This window comes from Echeneis naucrates, chromosome 22 (genome assembly GCF_900963305.1).
Source record: "Echeneis naucrates chromosome 22, fEcheNa1.1, whole genome shotgun sequence".
NCBI lineage: Eukaryota > Metazoa > Chordata > Actinopteri > Carangiformes > Echeneidae > Echeneis > Echeneis naucrates.
The window spans coordinates 20,109,348-20,128,627 of record NC_042532.1 but is presented as its reverse complement, the minus strand read 5'-3'; the positions used below and the strand labels follow the sequence as shown (position 1 = coordinate 20,128,627).

General features: G+C 42.8%; 1 protein-coding gene across 6 annotated transcripts in view; it reads right to left on the bottom strand.

Annotated features, from left to right (window-relative positions):
- Window positions 1–19,280, bottom strand: part of mark3a (MAP/microtubule affinity-regulating kinase 3a) — a 38,717-nt gene that overhangs the window by 16,732 nt on the left and 2,705 nt on the right. For 5 of the 6 annotated variants that reach the window (XM_029494052.1, XM_029494054.1, XM_029494055.1 and 2 more), the window contains exons 3-10: window positions 16,454–16,636; window positions 14,776–14,829; window positions 7,738–7,786; window positions 6,070–6,135; window positions 4,160–4,230; window positions 3,384–3,440; window positions 1,164–1,400; window positions 654–773 (exon numbers count right to left, since the gene is read on the bottom strand). In XM_029494052.1, the coding sequence (XP_029349912.1) occupies window positions 654–773; window positions 1,164–1,400; window positions 3,384–3,440; window positions 4,160–4,230; window positions 6,070–6,135; window positions 7,738–7,786; window positions 14,776–14,829; window positions 16,454–16,636 (837 nt within the window). Of the gene's footprint in view, window positions 1–632; window positions 774–1,163; window positions 1,401–3,383; window positions 3,441–4,159; window positions 4,231–6,069; window positions 6,136–7,737; window positions 7,787–14,775; window positions 14,830–16,453; window positions 16,637–19,280 lie in introns of all 6 variants that reach the window. The other variant, XM_029494051.1, reaches the window with a different exon arrangement.

Sequence of the window (19,280 nt, the reverse complement as noted above, 5' to 3'; positions counted from 1 at the left end):
ATGAGGCAATCGTGTCGGTCAGATATACGCTACGCTATGTTTTGTTCTAGTCATTTGTACCCCTGGCAGTGAGTCCTACATTTTCAATGCTACGTAATGACGTTTAATACGCCCATTGGTTGTACGAGTGCCGGTATTTCACGCTGCAGTCTAGAGCGCAACCAGCACGAGAAACAAACAGATATAGATAATGTGAAGGAGGTAGATTAAAAACAGCAGAGCTTAAGTTTAACGTCTACAGTAAAACTAAACTAAATGTGGCGGTGGTTGAACTTGGGACAGACCAAGTTGGGTGAGAAGAGAAAGAATGGAGGGGATACGGATATCGGCGACAGAGCGTGCAAAACAAAAAAAAAAACAAAACAAAAAAAAAAACAAAGCTTAACATCAAATGGCTAGTAGAAATTCTGATTGGCTGGTTACTTTAGAACCCTGGTTACAACATGAGGAAGAAAAGGGGGGGTGGGTGGGTCGGGTGCCCACAGAGAACAGGACGCTGTGGGTGTGGGGGATGCAGGGACCAGGAGGAGGGGAGGGTTGTTGGAGAGGTGGAGGAAAGATGACATTCTCCGATGCTGCAGACGTGCTGGGGGCAGAGTAGGGGATTGTTAAGTTATAAGAGGTATATTTACATTTTCTGCGTCCTCCCTCACCTCGAGAGTACCCCGCTTGGCCGGGTTGAGCACCAGGAAGCGTTTCAGGAGGTTCTCGCAGTCAGTGGACATGTAGAACGGGATGCGGTATTTCCCTCGGAGCACACGCTCACGCAGCTCCTGCAGAAACGACAAGCAGGAAGTTACATGCCTGACTTTCTGAGTGATGGCGCATTTAAAAAAAAAAAAAAAAAAAGGATCTCAATTTCACGGGCGAAATCTAACACACATACATTACTATTTACATACAGCAGTAAACAGGAAGCAGAAAATGTGCGTGTAAAACCTGGAGAACTAGCAAACAGAAAAAGGTCAGTGACATTTGCGATCTGTTACTAATGTCGCTGTCATCTCTGGTCGATGAGGCTGATCAGACTCAGTCAAATGTTGAGGGCTCAGCTAAACTGGATTACAGGAAAAGTTCCTGTTACCTTTCCCGCCACAACACATCCAACAAAACTAGCCACCCTCAGGATCATGACGCCCGTACGTCCACGCACACTGTCCCACCTTGAGGTTCTGTCCATCAAAGGGCAGCGAGCCGCTGACCAGCGTGTACAGGATGACCCCCAGGCTCCAGACGTCCACCTCCGGCCCGTCGTACTTCTTCCCCTGGAACAGCTCCGGCGCCGCGTACGGCGGGGAGCCGCAGAACGTGTCCAGCTTGTTGCCCAGAGTGAACTCATTGCTGAAGCCAAAATCGGCGATCTTGATGTTCATGTCTGCGTCGAGGAGGAGGTTCTCAGCCTGCGGGTGGACAAACAAGGTTAGAGGTTAGATCTTCGAGGGCTGCTTTTTCAGCCTTGAGCTGATAAATAATCTAACTTCTGATGGAGAAGTTTAACAGGATAACAGTAAGAAGTCTTTAACAGGTTAATAACATCTGAACATCGAAGGGTTTCAAACAGAGAAGAGCTTTGGAAATTAGTTTTTCTGTCAATCAACCAATTCATAATTTTTTTCCTTTTTTAATATTCTTATGCTGATCTGTTTTCAAAGAGTAAAAAAAAAAATCTCCTCACTGACTTAAACTGGGGAAGATTTCGAGACAAACATCTGCTCACTTGCAGCTGTGGGCGATAGACTAATTAGTCAGAAGCTGAGACAGAACAAGCGGAAAAATCCACCGAGCCAGAGGATCAGACCGACATCCGGAGAGGCCTTCAGCTGCATACGGGGGGTAAACTCTCTGCTACATGACTGGCCATAACAGAAACCAAAGTACGCTTTTGATCTAAGTGGGTGAAACCGATGCAACTACGCTGTCAGAAACATCCTTCAAGTCTGAGGGAACCAGGTTTGTTGTTGGTTAAAAGTTGTGGAAACCAACACATGTCCTCATTACCCAGAAGAACACACACGTCATATGCTGCATACGTAAACCAGAAGAAGCAGCACTCCTCTCTCATCTCCCTCCACATGGATCATTCATGAAGCTCTAGAGACGAAACAGTGCCGGCAGAGAAGAAACGCAGGCTTCTCTTCGCCGAGTGACTCCCACCGACGCAAAGATAAAAATACAGAAGCATCAATATTTATATCCAGAGAGGTAAAATGGAGGAGGCCCATTTACACTACAACTCCGTATGTGATGGAGAACATGTGAGCATTTTTGCAGACGTTCCCACGATGACTGTGGGTCGACAGCGAAGGAGAGAACCCACTGATGTCGGATCTGAGACCTTTCTATCCAACGTGATTCAGAGGAAATATTTTACACCGTCATCTGCATAACATAACCAAAATAAGAAGAATAACAACAAAAAGACTAATTCACTTTAACAAGCACCTGATGTGCAGAAACAAAAAAGCTATTAATTTAAAAAAAGACTATAAAGGGCTTAAAAAGAACTAATTCTTCAGAAAAATTATACGCAACAGCAGAGAAGATGGATGAATCGTGGTCACTGAGCTTTCATTGTATCTCTGAGCTCAACTTTCTGTCTTTGATTTGTCAACATGAGGTTTCATGTCATGTAATCTGACGTGGGTTGAACCATTTCAATGGGAGGACACGAAACACAAATGAATCCATATAAGATACATCTGTGAGCGTATTCCACCCATGCTTTTCTGTTTTCTGTGGTTTATTCCCATGATTCATTGTTTGGTCCATAAAAACTAAAAAATAAATAAAAAATTAAGAATACAATGAGGGGCTCTGGTGGTACAACGCCACGTGGCCGCAGCATCCATAGCTAGTCACAGCCCTTCATCTGCACACATTTCCTGTCTCTCTCTATCCTCAGATCAGCGAGGAGGGAAAAATGACTCCAAAGGCCTCACAATGGCAAAATGCCTAGTTTTTGTTTTGTGCAGCCAAAAAAAGACCCAAGGACAACCAGATAATAGTTTTTGAAAGCCAAAATGAGCGAATTTAAAAATTAACTCAACATAAAACTGATTCCTCCACACTTTAATTCTTCGTATTTCTTATTCCATTTTCATTTAAAACGACCATTCATGACCACCATCCTGTCATGTCTAACATGACTTATATTTTTAGTCCTAAATAAATAAGAAAATAGAAAATCTATAGAATATAATTAGTTCCTGTCATCTTTCCCAGACGTCCTGAGAAAAACTGATGGGACAACAGTAGCTCAGTTTCTTCTTCTGATCCCATCATGTGGCTGAGCTGCAGAAATCAAAGTTGCCTCAGCCTGTTCTCAGTCGGTTTTGTGCTGCTACTGACTAAACATGAAACCAGTGCGGCAGCTGTGAACTCACCTTGAGGTCTCTGTGAACGATGTGCTTCTGGTGGCAGTACTGCACCGCCGATACAATCTGTGGGAGGAGGGAGAAGACGAGTGGAGTTTAGTCTGGTGTTGTATTCTCAGACAGTGACTGAGGATGTGGTGGAAGAGCTGTGGTCGTCACTAACAGGAAAGATAGAACACAGCAGGTGGAACTGAAGACATTTGGAGGGTGAGAGAACACGTTTCATCTGTCTGCAGTCAAGGCCAGGTCTGAACAGGGCCAATCAAATGATGTGATCGGATTAACCAAAGCTATCACTGGGAGTTTTACTGCAGTTTGTGATTTGTACTCTGGTGGAGTCATAATCGCACTAAACAGGGTGATAAGACATTGTTCCTATTGGCTGAAGGTGATTGATGGTGAACGATTTGGCTCCTTAAGGTTCACATCTGAACAAGAAACGTGCCTCAATAAGTTGAGGTTTTTCGGTTTTAGTTTTTGCCATGTGAAGATGTATTTGTTTTCATGCTACACTGACGACCTCACCTTGGTAACTTAGAAATTCTCTCACATGAAAACAGCTCTTGATTAAACGTCTTAAATGTCTGCAGGAGTTGGGCAACTTTCTCATCTTCAAACAATCGTCGTGCCTTTGAACTGTGTGTATGTTCCCGTCATTGACATAAGTGATGGGGAAGGAAGCAGGTGTGGACATTTGTTATCTGTCCTGCCTGCAGGAGGACAGGAGGCAGAGCCGGGAGCAGAGGTGTGAAACCAGAACACTGCAGGGGAAGAAAGCTGGGTACCTGTCTAAATTTAGCCCTGGCCTCTTTTTCCTTCATTCTTCCATGTGCAACCAGGTAGTCGAACACCTCTCCTGCAGAAGAAACAGAGACAGAGGGAATTAGACAAAGAGGCAGGTGTTGGAGATCGAACGAGACAGGGAGAAACAAACAGCGAGTCACGACTCTTAAAAATAAAATGCCAAAAATAACTTTTCAATCAATTTTTTAACGCAGCTGGCCTGCCTCGTCACCCATGTGCATGGTTCGAGGGCGTTTCTAGACCATGTTGGGACGAGCGCACCACTGCTTCCTCCACACTAAGCCTCTCCTGGAGGCACAAAGCTGCTGCCGAGCGCTGCAGCCGCAGCAGCCCCTTCGCTCGGCCCACACCTCCAGCCAAAACGTGACAACGCTCACTCGTGTGCTGATTGAGCTGGAGTGGATGTGCGTGCATGTGCCGAGAGGAAATGAACATAATAACAAGCACAAATAAAAACCCCTGCAAAAGAAAAATAAAAAATAACACACCCCCCTGAATCACCTCACTTCCCCTGAGTACTCGAACCTCTCCCACTCTCTCGGCTCTGACCTGCAGAGGCAGTCAGAGTGAGCGTTTCTCTACTTCAGCTCTCTAGAAACGAAACAAACTAACCACTCGTCTCTGACTCAGCAACTAAAGACAGAATGTGCCTGCTCACACTTCACTTATCAGCGCTTAAGAGCACACTGTGTGATGGGGAGGGGGTTATGGATCACAACTGGGAAGGAGCAGGAGAATGTTAAGTGAAGGAAACTCGATGACACTTTGTGTTCGTTTGGATGTCATTTCACTTCACGACTCTACATGCAGATAGAATGATATTTTCATTCAGACGGAAACAGACCTTTTGGGTTGTATAAACTGTGTTGGGAATTGGACTGAGACAGAAGACGTGAGCAGGAGGCGGGGGGGGTTGTTCACCTGGTCTGAACAGGTCTAAACAGGGTCGACACACAAACAAAATTTGGCTGTTATGTTTGTCCTGACACAGATAAGCAAGCCATGGTTGGAGAATAAGGTACACGGGTAAACATTTACCTGTGACCTCTGGTCACCTGTGCAATTTGTGGACTTCAGTTCATGTAAACAAAGCGCAGGATAAATCAGCTGACTGCTGGAGGCAGCCCTGAGCAGGAGACCAAATGGTTCCATTGTTTTTTTAATATCAAATTTAATCACTGATTCTGTAACAACTACAAATTCCTGGAGAGGCCCACGTAGTCCTGGATCAGGACAAGACTGCAATCTGCCGACAGAGACGAGAGGATGCCCTGTCGGTTTGAATTCAACAGATAGAAATGCCAGATTGACTTTATTCCAGTCTAATCTAATTGGACTATGATCAGAGTTCCCATCTCAGAGCTAATGTGATTTGCTTCTCGATGAGCTGGTCTTTGCCATTTTTCATCTGCGCTTGGCTCAGAGGTCTGAGTTTGACCTTTACAGGAAATCAATGAGAAGATGTGGCTTTTAGGGTCTAAGTGTGTGTGACAATGCATTAAATAAGAAGCTTTCACCACAAGAAAAGGAACTGTGTGAAAGGAGCCGCGGCTCGGAGCTGGCTGGTGTCGTTTCCTCCTGAGATAATGGATCCACCGCACAGTCACTTATCCACAGTAGACAACTGACAGGACAACTGTGGTGCAAATTCTGCCTTTGCAGGCTCACAACCTCATACCTGAGTAACGCTGAACACATGCACACATTGAAGCTGTTATAACCCACATTGCACCAGCTCTTCGTTTTGTGTTCACCACAGAGTGGATCGAAAACTGGGCGTATTTTCTGGGGTTGCTGAGTGAAGTCAATGCTTAAGTGTCTTCGACAGAAAATGTACATGGTTTTCACTTTATTGCAACAAAATGTGTCGATTTTTTTATTCCTGTCTCACCTCCGCTGGCGTACTCCATCACCAGGTAGAGCGTCCTGTCCGTCTCAATCACTTCAAAAAGCTTGACTGAGAGAGAGAGAGAACCACAAACAGAAAGAAAGGAGGGAGGAAATTATAAATTCATTCATGTGTCAAGATGGAAGAAAATGAGACAGAACAGAATTCACAGACACAGACCAAAAATGTTTCCAAAGAGAAGCCAAGACAGTCACATGGATCAGTGTGTGTGTGTGTGTGTGTCGTGACCATGTACGCACAGCATCGAGCCAAGCAGCACTCAATATTTACTGTACAGACCCAACACTTGTTTTTTTTCTTACTGCAGTGTGTTCAGCTCAAAGATATAAAAGTGTGTGTGATGACGTTGTGAAGGCTGCACTGCTAAATATACACGAGGTGGGATATGAGAGAGAGAGCGGGAAGCTCTCACCCTCAACCTGGTTATTATAATCACGTTTCTGCAGAGGAAATCGTGGAGCGCAGGGCGAGGAAATTAAAAGTAATTAGCAGGGAATCCCGAATCCTAAAATCAAACACAGCGGGGCGGCTGGTCTAATGAGAACGGTCTGCGTTTTATTTATTAGCTGCACTGAGCTACAGCCAACAGCCTAATACAATGTCCCTTTTCCTGAAGATTATAAAGCTCAGTTTGTGTTGAAATAGCCTATTTAACTGTGGTGTGTTATACTTCATATCAGCTTTTCTCATGAAGATTTCACTATTTTACACACTTAACTCAACCATTAATAGAGCAAATAGTGTGAATAATCATTTGTTGAAACACTAATTAATTTTAAAATGGCTTTAATTATAATTTTATTTAAGATAATAGAATGTTTTCAAACTTTCCATTTACAGCATGTCATATCTTAAATCTTTCAAAGTTATTATTCAGGGCCATCATATGGGAGTCACATGGTCAGACATTTTCTATGAAAACAGTTTTTATCATCGTCTTGTTGGAAGGGAAACAACAGATAGCATTATCCTGGACCCTGCTGGACATTTTCTTTTTTTTTTTTTATCATTTTAATTACATTTACCGAGCCAGAGTCTCAAAAAAGGAGATTATTAATCTAATTCATAATCAGATGAATGATTATCTGAAGCTCTAAATGTCACCTGATCAAACATTTCTTTTAGCTCTCCAGTTAACGTTCAGCTCTCTGCAGTCTGATTCTGGATGCTTGTTGCTGCAGCGGTTTGGTGTTGGTTGGTATTTCCTCTTGCAGCTGATTGTTTGATGCCAAAGTTTTCTCAGGCAGCGTGCTCACTTGTTTAGCCATCAAACTGCCTTCATTCTGTTCATCAATCAGCCACAGAGGACGAACGGTCTAATGGAATTTCACTGTCGCGTCTTTTTTCAAAGTCACAGACATTTTAGAAAACATCTAGAATGTCTCTGGCACGGTGTCTGACCCCGGCTAACCAACCTCTTATTTTGGACAGCTGCCACATTTGCAGAGACTTTTACATTTGCCAGGATTGTTTCTGGTTTTGAAGAACAGCCTGTAACGTCTGAGTGAACCAAAACCAAATTAAAGAGATCAAAGATTTGGATAACATGCAGCAGGATCGGCAGCTGGTAGCATGTTGGTCCAGGGACAGAAAAGTCCAAGTTTAGAAGTTCTGAGCAGACCAAACTTTGAATTTTAAACTGAAACTCACCTATATTCGGATGATTCAAGATCTTCATTATTCTAACTTCTCTGAAGAGCTGAAATGAAAAGAGAGAAGTTTAATTTTTAATTCACCCTGCAGGCTTCAACATTCACGACTTCACTTCAGCATAGTTCCTTTTTTTAATGCTGCTGAAACAGAAAATAAAAACCTCAGCAAAGGAACTTGACAATGAAGTTCATACAACTGTTGAAACCAGATTATTTAACCAGATTAAAAAAAAAAAAAAAAACCACACACAAAAACAAAAAGACTAACAAGGAGAGAAATAATGAAGCAAACGTCAACTTTGAGGTGTGACTGTTTGGATATTGGATATTACACATTTATCAAATGAATGCATTAATCAATTTCATTAATTCCTCAGCCGTTGTTAGTTGGGTGCCATTCACAGACACTCCATTTCACTCCATTTCCACCTCAGGAGGATGATTCAATTTAGAGCTGCATCTTTTTATCTTATAATTGATCAGCAACTATTTTGAAAATTGATGGTTTCAATAACTTTCATTCATGGACACAACTTCTTATATATGAGGAGGATTTGGTTGTTTTCTTTGTTGTATATAAAATCAAATATTTCACTCTTGATGAGGAAACATGTATCGAAGTTCCCCCACCAACACTGAAACTGTTTATTTCTAAATACAGGAATGGATCAACAATCATCATCTTTTCTTCCCTCGTTTGTGCCAACATCAACACATTTGTCAAGGAAATGTGATTAAGTTGTCGCTGTCGGCACATCGCCACCACAACACGACTTTCTGGAGGTTCAGCTTCGGGTCAAGCTGGCCTCAGAGATGGTTGTACAACGGCCGAGAAGTGTGTTTGAATTAAGTTAAACATGCAGCATCACATCTTCCCGCCTCGTACTAATAACAGGACACTGTGTCGCCACACGCTCTCCTCCCCCATCAGCATTCAGAGACCAGGCAGGCAGATTTGTAACTGCCAAAAACGCTTTTTAGTCTCCCGCTACACGAGGCGTAAAGAGATCTGAGTGCTCTTTTTTATTGACAACACCTCCCCCACCCCATGAAAATGTAAAATGCAATCAATATTTAATGCGGCGAGAAAAGTCACCGTGTGCCGGTTCGCTTCTCGCCGAACAGATCGGCGGGCAGGAAACACAAATGGCTTTGTTTCACTGTCTGACAGCTATATGAAACAAAACAAACATGTAAATCCACATTTTAAGGATGTAACCAAACAGACCGAGCTCCTGGAAGAGATTAGATTGGTGAGCTCTTTAAAGACGCATTATTAAAGGCCTTCTCAGGACACAGGGTCTAAATCTACTCAACTTCTTTAATCTATTATTTATTTCTACATTCTCCTGCTTCTTTCAATTTCTGCTCATAACATGAATCTTATTAACAGTTAAACTGGTTTAAATCAATCTAAAACTGTTTTATCTTGTACTGGAAAGCACTTTAACAGATTTTAAAGATGTTATGTAAATAAATCTTATTCATTTCATTACTCAACTGTCAAATCATGTCACCAAACCGGTGTCAGATCTGTAAATCCCTGCTTTTGATTGTATATCTGAAACTTGACACTTTTAGTCAAAGCAACTGTCCTCGAGGGAGACCAGTGAAACTTCAGTAGAAAGTTTCCCTCCCTTCAAAGCATTGGAACAAAAAAAACCTGCCAAAACTCTGATTTTAAAGCAGAAACCATTTCCCTGCAACTTCTTTAAAATCCTTTTTATTTTGTACTTTTTCCTCCATTTATCCACCTCACGACTAACTTCTTTGTCAGTACTCTATTGTCAAATTTAGTTTTGATATTTTCCGGGCTTGAAATGACAAATATTGGTTGATCCAACACTGCAGGTATAAAACAAATGAATGAATCCAATCCTTCCATTTTAAGGATGTAGCCACCTACGGATTCAGACCCACAGATCCAGCAGGATGGCCCTGATGGATCCTTCTGTGTTGGTGTCTGCCTGAGAGGCAAACAGATGGTGACAACCAGCGGGTGATGTTTTCATATTCAGTGTGGTGCTGCGCAGCTCTGAGAGACTGTGGAGCGATGCTCGTTGTTTAGAGGGTTGTCTAATGTTGCACAGTGACCCCGCTGAACTCTGAACCAGGTCTGTCCTCGCCGTGGTGCAGATGGTTTTATATCAACGGAGAAAAAACTGGACCTGAGATTGTAGCAAGTTTTACGCTCTGAATAACGACAACAAGCCTTCGTCTTACCTGTAGATGGTTTAGAAAAGTGAATGTAGACCATCAGGGCGCAACGCCCCTCCCCCACCAATGAAGTGGCGCCTGATGTGGCTTTTATTATTATTTTTTATTTTTTTTATTTATTTTTTTTTTTTTTATGGACCTGTTCAGCACACAGAAATCAATGGGATAATTTAATTGGAATAATTTTATAGGTAAGAGGGAATCAAAAATTTATAGACTTGGATCTGGACCCTGTGCAGTTTAAGAAATAAATAAATCAATACAAATTCTCAAAAGTGGATCCTGTATTAGATGCAGAGGGGTTTTTTTTTCTTCTTCCAGAAACTGTTAGAAACTGCTTCACCATGAACACAGACGGATGCAGAAAAATGCAGACACAAAACACGCCTGCGGAAATCACATGATTCTAAAACAGTAGCTGAAGGACTCGCTGCAGCAGTTGCTGAGATAATAAATCTCATTTCATTCCAGTTTCTGAGACAGGCGAAGGGTTAATTATGCACTCCAGTCAGGGAGGCCTTTGGGATGGAAGCCATGTTGGCGCAGAGAGCTAGGACGGTCTGGCTGGTTGTCGAAGAGGAGGAGGAGAAGGAGGAGAGGAGGTCTGGGGTGGGCCTGAGGTCTCTTCACTGTCATTACACTCTGCCTGTGATTCTACTGCGCCCGTCATTATCCTGAAAATACTCCCCTGAGCTCGCAGGAAAGTACAGGGCAATAAATCAGAGCAGATTTTCTGCATGACGCCGGAAACTCCGTCACCTGGAGAGAAACTACCGCCGAGCTGCAGCATCAGTCTGCTCGAAGTGGTTCAGTTCCTGTGAGGGACAAGTACACGAGCGCCTTTTACAAAAACTGTGCGACTTTAAGTTTTTGGTTTGGTTTGAGGTTTTTCTTTTTTTTGGCAGTTTGTGCTGCCCTACATAGCAGATCTGCACCTCCTGACACAACAGAGTGTATGGGAGTAGTTTGTCAGGTATGTCCTGCTGTAAACAGTGTTAGTGGAGAAAAACACCAGAGAGAGGCAGAAATGATTCACCACATAGTTCAGCCATTAGGTCCAGGACGCAAACCTGCAGGTAATCCAGCCATACCACAGCAATGATGCACTGCTGTCCCCATTACGCAACGAGTCTTATGATCAATACGGGGCAGCTTGAGGCCAAATGACAAACAGTTCAAGGGTGAAATCACTCACACACAGAGTTAGCCTTTGTTAGTCTGACTCTTGGAGGGAAACTTCCCTTTTTGAGTTGACACAACCTCAGTTACAAGCGTTGAGGGGTTTTTAGACAGAATCCTGCCGGCTCCATGTTTCCTCCCATCGGGTTGAGGACTCTGAGGTGAGTCACAGAAAATTGGATTACAGTCGCTGCAACTTCAGCTCCGGACTACTGATATCATTTATTCATTACTATTTTTTGTCGCTGTTTCTGCTGTAATTGACCCCTGGAGTTTATTTCACTTCAGAGGAAAACATCCAGGCTGCAGTTTGCCCTCGGTTCTGTAAAGCTCAGCTTCAGAAGCAGGAGAGACTCGTTCTTCGTGCAGTTATTTGTTCCCTCTAACGCTCCCTGTTATTGTTGTCATCTGGACAAACTGATCAACCCGAGGGAATAAACGCTGTGGTTTGAATTTACTGCTGTAGTCACAGCAGACTGTCAGGTCACTTTAGAGAAAACAGGTTTGTCTCCTGATGTGAAAAACTAAACTGAACTGCAATGACTTTGTGAATCTACTCGTCAGAACAAATCAGTACAGTTGTTTCCAACCTGCTGTGACTTAACCACGTTCTTGTACATAATTAGTTGTTGCTCAGTCTCTTGTGTTAATTGCTTCATTTTGTCCCATCACTGGAGGAGTAAAAGGAGAAAATAATGGCAGCACCACTTTCAAAGAGAAGCCAAAACTTGAGACCCCTACTTACTTCATGGTCAAAATTCATTTCTCTCTTTGGTTGTTCCAGAGCTTATCTGAAGTTTCTATCTTTATCTGATCAGGAGTTCTGCTCATTAATGATGAAAAATCAGCTCCAAAGCCTCTGATGCTCTAAATATCTGATTTTCCATGTCTCTCTGTCTTTATTCTGTCAACACAATAAACTCAGACCAAACTATCCATAATTACCACAAAAAGCCTGGTCAGCCTTCAATATCACTGAAGTTTCTCAGGGAGAAGAGGCTGTTCCAGACGCCAGCGTCTGATGGACAGTGTTTAGATTTAATCAAGTCTTCCGAGCATCACGCTCCCTCCCTGACCCTTGACCTGGATGAGGACCACGACGCTGAGCATGCTGAATCAGAACAGACAGCCAGCAGCTCGGTGACAGATGTGAACGTCGACTCAGCTCCCCCAAACTATTAAGAACAGAGGCCAAAAATAAACATTTAGGCTTTGGAGACGATATCCCCCGCTATCAGCCTCTCGCCAATTCCTCCAGTTACATAAGAGGTCAGGACACAGCGGTGCCGGCTCTGATGCAGGTCGACTGTTCCAGCAGCACCAACTCAGAGGTACTCAGCTGCGCCTGAATGATACACAAACCTGGAGCTGATGTTTAGTCAACATCTCCAGCCAAGGCCTTGAAAACAACTCAAGTACAAATACTGGCTTTTTATAGTCATCTAAAAATCCCAACCCAAAAAGACCAAAACCAGCACAGCGACAGTCCGTCTCTACTGCAGTTCACAAATAAAACGCCTTTGTAGTTTCCTGAAAGCATTTTTAGTAAATATTAACAAAACAGGAGTAAGAAGTGCTTTATTGAGAGCTACTTTTGGCGTATTAATACACATTTGGTGAATTTGGGAAATTTTTACAGAATTGGTGCCAAGCTGCGGCTCACTGAGGCATTTTTAACGGTTTTCAGTGATTAAAGGAGGTTGAGGGAAATCCTGACATGGGAGGATTTGAGGCCGATTTAATGTTTATTCTCTCTGCTTATTTTCACTAGAGCTTCGTTCTCTTGGGGTAACGGAAACCAACCTTATATCTGTTTTCCTCAGAAATGAGCAGGTATTCCCATCATCCTCCGTCCCCCCGCCAACCAGATCATAAAAAGTTACACCTTCTTTTCCACTGTCTGCATTGACCTCATTTAAGATGGGGTCTTCTTCAGATCATGTCTCTGACAAACAGTTTCCTCTTATTTCTGGGATTTATGCTGAAATAAGTTCATATTGATCGTACACAGATGAGTATACTGGACTTTCTCTTTCAACTTTCAACAAATTCAGTCCATTTCCCAAAAAGTTGAATGGTTCTTTTAGGTCGCAAATATGAAGCCCTGAAGATCAGGGGCTGAAATCAGTCATACACTTAAAATAAACCACAAATCTAATCCATGTTAGAATTTCCTTCAACTCTGAATCTCCAACTCACCATTGGACAAAGAAAAAGGAGAAAGCAGCGAGCTGCCTATAAATAGAAACATGTGACAGGAATGGGAACATTTAACATGTCAATCACAAAAAAGAAAAGAGAAGCATTGAATGTAGTTTGTTCTTTCAAGTGTGTTCTAATTGCTTAAAATAAACATCAAGAGAAATCTTTACATCCTGTCAGAGCAGCAGGAAAAATAGCCTGACCACCGAAGAGTTATTTTCTTTCTTTCCTTGACTGTGACAAAGCAGTAACCTAAAAACAACAAGGAGCACCGACAAAAGCCTCACGCTTTGTGCCTCCGTTAACGCAGCTGTCATGACTCAGTGTTTTTCTGTCAGTGTAGTGTCACGGCTGACGCCAAAGAGCCCAGGCCTCTCAGATACAAAAGCCAGAATCAATGGAGCTCTGGAAAAACTGATGGAAAAACCATGAGCTGACCCGCTGAGAGGGACGGAGCCAGAGATGAGCCAGGCGGCGGGGGCTGGCTGAACATTAGCACCCAACATCATCACCATCACCACCAGCAGCATCAGCCACCGCCAAGTTCTGCCCCCTCCCCTCCTATCATGTCTGATGAGCAGCAAAAAAAAAAAAAAAAAAAAAAAAAAGAAAGCCTCAGGAGCTGCAGCAGCTGAGTCGATATCACTCCGACTTCCCTGAAATGACTTCCAGGATGAAAGACAGAGCCAAAATGTACAGCAGCAGAGGGAAAACAACCATGCGTGCACACACACAGACACACAGAGAGGCACACACACCTCCCTTGTTAATGAGTGTGTCCATGAAAAGAAAGGAGAGGGGCAGCTGTGGGCAGCTCGTTCTCAACTTGCTGACTTCAAACTGTAAAGCGAAACTGCTATTCACTGGGCAGCAAAGGCAGCATTCACTCTCAGCCTGTGAAATTAGCATTTTAAAAGCAAACCCGCTTCCTGATTTGGTTGATTTAACAGGGAAAACAAAACTGTCACTCCCAGTTGCATGACAACCGAGCAGCATGAACTGGAGGGTGGAGGGTGGGTGTAGTTTCTCTTAGAGGCAAACAGATGTTCAGAGAAACGCCGTTAATTAAACCTTCATGGTGCTGAATCTTGAGTTTCATTTTCTATATCTTTTCTCCCCCCCCCCCCCCAATCGCAGCACAGGTACAGTCTGATTTAACAAACTTTACAGTCCAAAGCCTTCATGCGAAACCCAAAGTGGGGCATTCAGTCTGGAGCTGAATCATCTCTGCTGAAAAAAGCATGACATTGAAACAATAAAAGCCCTAATTCGGTGCAGGAAACTATATGGAGAACACATGCTCCATCCCAGCATGCACTGCTCCCCATTTGCACAATTAATACTCAATCTGTTGTGTTCCATGAATTAGTAAATGAATTCTGCCACAGCGTGAGGGTGCAGGAGAAGAAAGAGGAGGAGGGTGGGGTGGCTAAATTACCTTCTGAAGGCTGTTTGGGTTCAGCTGTGTCTTGTCTATTATCTTAATTGCCACCTGTGGAGGGAAAGAAAACTGCAGTGAAACCGAGCTGGATGGGACATAACAGCAGATGAGAAGTGTGGAAAAGAGGAAGTACAATATGGCACAAAAGAGGCAACAGATCAGGAAGGAAAACTGACATTAAAGAGCCACAGCAGAGCAGAAAAACACTTCATAAAAACCACAATTTACAACTTGTAAAGTCAATGTGAGACACTTTCAAGATCCTCCCTTGGACAAAATGTGGCAAAAAGCAACTGCAGAATAATTAATGACGGAATCAGGAGGGGATCGAGGGGAAGAGTGCACCGCCACTTCGTTTAATATCGTACGCCGTGTTCAGAACAAGCTTGCTCTTTCGCTTTCATCAATTATGAACAAATCAAATGCTCAGCAGCAGCAGCAGCTCGCCCTTAAAGCATCCATTACTGCCAACAAGGTTTAGGCCGATGAACCAGGCAGAGTGTGGAGCTGGTAAGGCTGAGCGTGGTTTGATGCTGCTGCTAATTCTACTAATATTAATATATAGATGACATTATTACCTCTGTAAGATTCATTTATCTCTAAAAATCTAAGTTATTTAAAAGGCCTAAACACAAGCAGCCATTCAAAAATTCTGTCTCAATGAAATGGTCTATACAAATGTCTGGATTAAATGAAAAACGTCTGGTCTCAGAATAAAAATAAGATTACAAATCTTCATTCAGTTTGTGATATGATGAGCTGCAGACACATTTTGTTGGAATTAAAGAAGCATTGAAGTTCATTCGTCAGCTCAGGAAATGTGTTGTGGACAGAGATCACTTCATCCCAATTTAGCTGCAGGAATGAGCTCTTTGGGCCGATAAAGGATGATCATCAGGATTAAATGCTTTTGTTCTGTCTGTTCAGGATTTTTCTGTGGGTTATCTCTAGCTTTGTTTCTTACATTTGCTTAAAATGTGCCAAATTTAAAAATGCGAATAGCATTATTTTTCAGTTTAAAGTGCATATTTTCTAAATATGACAGACATCCAGTATATAATTTGTCTGTCAGCCATTTTTGTTTGTTTTAAACAGAAGAAACTAAATCTAGAGGAGCAGCCCCGCCCTCTAACCCCTCCCCTCCTTCCTGGTCTATTTTCCTCTAAATGGAGCATAATTTAAAAAAATGAACATCATGTGAAGACTTGAAACTTCAGACTGAGAACATAAACTCATCACCATGCTGAGCTGATAAATCAGGGAGGAGGAGGGACATTTTCCCATAGACTTCAATCTGAGGTGTTTCTCCCTTTTCACCTACATGATGAAACAGGATCCAGGTCAACAGAATCACTAACTATGACCTCCATGCTAAAAAAAAAATAACTAATGTTTTATAGGCTGCACGGTGTAGGTTTTGGATTGTGCAAGACCAGACAAGTGTGCCTAATAAAATGGCTGCCGAGAGCAATTCTCACCAGAAAGCAGAACGAGTAATCAGTTTTCTAGTTTCTGTCTTTACTGAGTTTGATTTGTTGATTTTTTATTAAATCACAAATAATTTGTACTTCAAATATAATAATGAAGACATTTTAATGTAGCCCGTTGGACTGTTCAGGTTTACGTTTTCATCAGCAGGCCACTGCTGTCAAACAGAAGTTTAAACTTGACTCACCTCTCTGCCGGTGAGGATGTGTCGGGCCAGTTTGACCTTGGCGAAGTTGCCCTTGCCGATGGTTTTGAGCAGCCTGTAGTTGCCAACGTGAGGCTGCTGCTGCTCCTCCGAGCTGCGCGACCGCACGCCGGTCCGGGTCGAGCGAGTGCCAATCTCCTGACGGCCATTGCTGTGAGACGTGTGCTGTGGGAAAGACACATTATCGTCAGCTGATTGGCCGTCATTGACTCGTACATACTGCGAAAACATCAGCAGTGACTCATGCCGACCTCCCTGGTGACATTTCCACTCAGGCGAAGACAGATGGCTGACAAACAGCATTTTTCAGGCTGTTTTACAAAGAAGTTATTACATACATTCAGGACAGTTTACTCACTTTTAAATTTTAAAGTTTTTCTGCTGCAGACTTGTCAAAGTGCCAGAAAAATTGTGACCAAAAGAAAAAATTATTCATCCATTTTAAAACCCTAACCCAAATCAGAATTTTCTGTTGATCAACTGATTGGGAGCACATCCACCATGTTCTATTTGTCATATTTTAATAGAATTTCAACCTTTTTATCATAAAAAGTCATTTTAGATCTGAACCAGTTTGTTCAGTTTTAACTTTTCTGCCCAGAATCTACTCACAGCCCCCACCACCCCCCGCCCAAGATGCATCTTTTCATCATTCACGGAAAAGACTTGTCCGGGCTCCAGCTTCTGTGCATTAATGAAGGTCACGTTCTCGCACAAGGAACTGACAACTAAACTGAAAAAGTGTGACCGGGGCTGAAAAGGAGAGTCTGTGCTCAGCTGGGGGACTTTTTTTTTGGCTTCTTTCAGATATTTATGCTTCTTTTCCTCTTTATGTTCTTGTTCTGTTTCCTTTTTTCAGGTCAGCTACAATAAAAGTGGAAACACAAACATTTGAAAAACTTAACTTTGTTTTCTGTCTTGAACTTCTATTTTCCTCGCTGCATTTTAAGTTGTGCTCTTTTGTATTTGTTACATGTCCAGCACCTTGTTAAAGGGTGATAAAACAATAAAGCTGGCTTTTCGAGAGACTGTACGGTAAAGTTGAGCATTATGTGGCTGGCAGCATCTGTTAGTGTGATATCCTGTGGTTGGCATGCAGACTTAAAACAGGAAGGGGAGCAGAGCAAACAGAAACAAATAAAAGCTTATAAAAAGGTTACTGAAAGTTAAAAAGGTCACAGCACAAGACCTCAGAAGAGAAAAATTGCTAAGCAGAGTAGTAAAACTGACCCACTTCTTGACACCATCTCTGATGCCTTTTTCTTGAAAGACGTATGTTACAATGGTCTGAAAATGTATCTGCAGCTACTCTGATAATCAACTCTGACTAAATGTCAGATATGGAACAGTCTTTGTTTTCCTTTGTCATAAGTAAACAGCAGAGGTCAAACATCAGTTTCAGCTCTAGGAAACTGAGGTGGACACATTTGCACTAATCAAGAAAATAATTGGAGCGATTAATCAATAATCAAAATAATTGTTAGCTGCAGTCCAACATCACATCAATGTGTATCCATGACGTCAGTGGACTTTGTTCATCATCTAAATACCCAACCTATTCAATTGTGCGTCTTTGTCGTGCAGTGTTGGAGCCAGAAGTTGGCGTTGTGATGTTGAGCCCCAACAGCAGGATTGATATTTTTTTTTTGGGCCGCTGTGTTTAAAAGCACCGCCTGTGACCCAAAAACAAGGAAAAAACAAAACAAAACAAAACATCTGATCGATCAGCCCGTCCCACCGCTGCCTCATTAACAGTGGCAACGCCCTGTACCCTCTGCTCTGTCCTCCTCCCCCATCCCAAACCCAAGTGACCCCATTCACCCCACACACCGCCAACGGGACGGTGATGAAGTGGGAAAGTCAAATCATGCAGACCTGTGACTTAATATCAAGCAACCCGATAAACAACCAACACTGTAGTTGCTTTATAGCCAGTTGTTTTCAGCATTTGTAGGTGTCGCCGTTAATTCTATAAGATGCTGAGGTTTCACTGAGCGTACCAGAGAAGATCAGGTAGGAAGGTAGGACAAGGTCATAATGAAGTTATTTAAACACTGCAGACATCCAAACCCTCAATAAGAATATTTTAAAGATGCCAGAGGAATTGTAAAATGCCATGAACCACAACAAGGTCACTAAACTCTACACAAAGCAGCACAGACGCTTTAAGTCACTAACAGAATATTTTAGGACTTCTACAGTGATAGCAACGGAGATAAAAATACCATCAACTAGGATAAGGTCACTGTTGAATACCAAAGACACACCGCAAAAAGAAACGCCTGTGGGAACATTAGGAAGTTGTTTTTGCGCAGAGACCTCTACGTTTTAGATACTAATTCTTGAAAAACCTTTCAAGTTTTTAGATTGACAACTTCCTGAAAGAACAAAGAGGGGCAAAAAAAATCTCCCTGTTGGATTTGATCCTTTCCTTTTCAGTGGTTACTCACAAAGCTGCGGTGTCTCCTGGCTGCCTGAGAGCCCGTCATGTTTGGAGAGGAAAACACTCGGCCCGGCCGATGATGCCCATAGAGATTCCCACAACACCAGATTTTCCCCCTCAGACCAATAACCACACAGAACCAGAGAGGGAGGCAGCAGGAGGGGAAATGTTCTGATCGAGTCAAGCCCGCTGCAGGGAGACATGCCAAGACCGGACCCCCACATGGTCGCCTTTCAAAGTAAAAGCCTTTGGATTTGGCAATTGGTCAGTTTCTTCCACTGCGGGGCCATTTGCGTCTTTTTATGGGGCGTGCTGGCTCTTGTACACATCTTATTATCAAGAACACACCTTTAATATTTCATATCT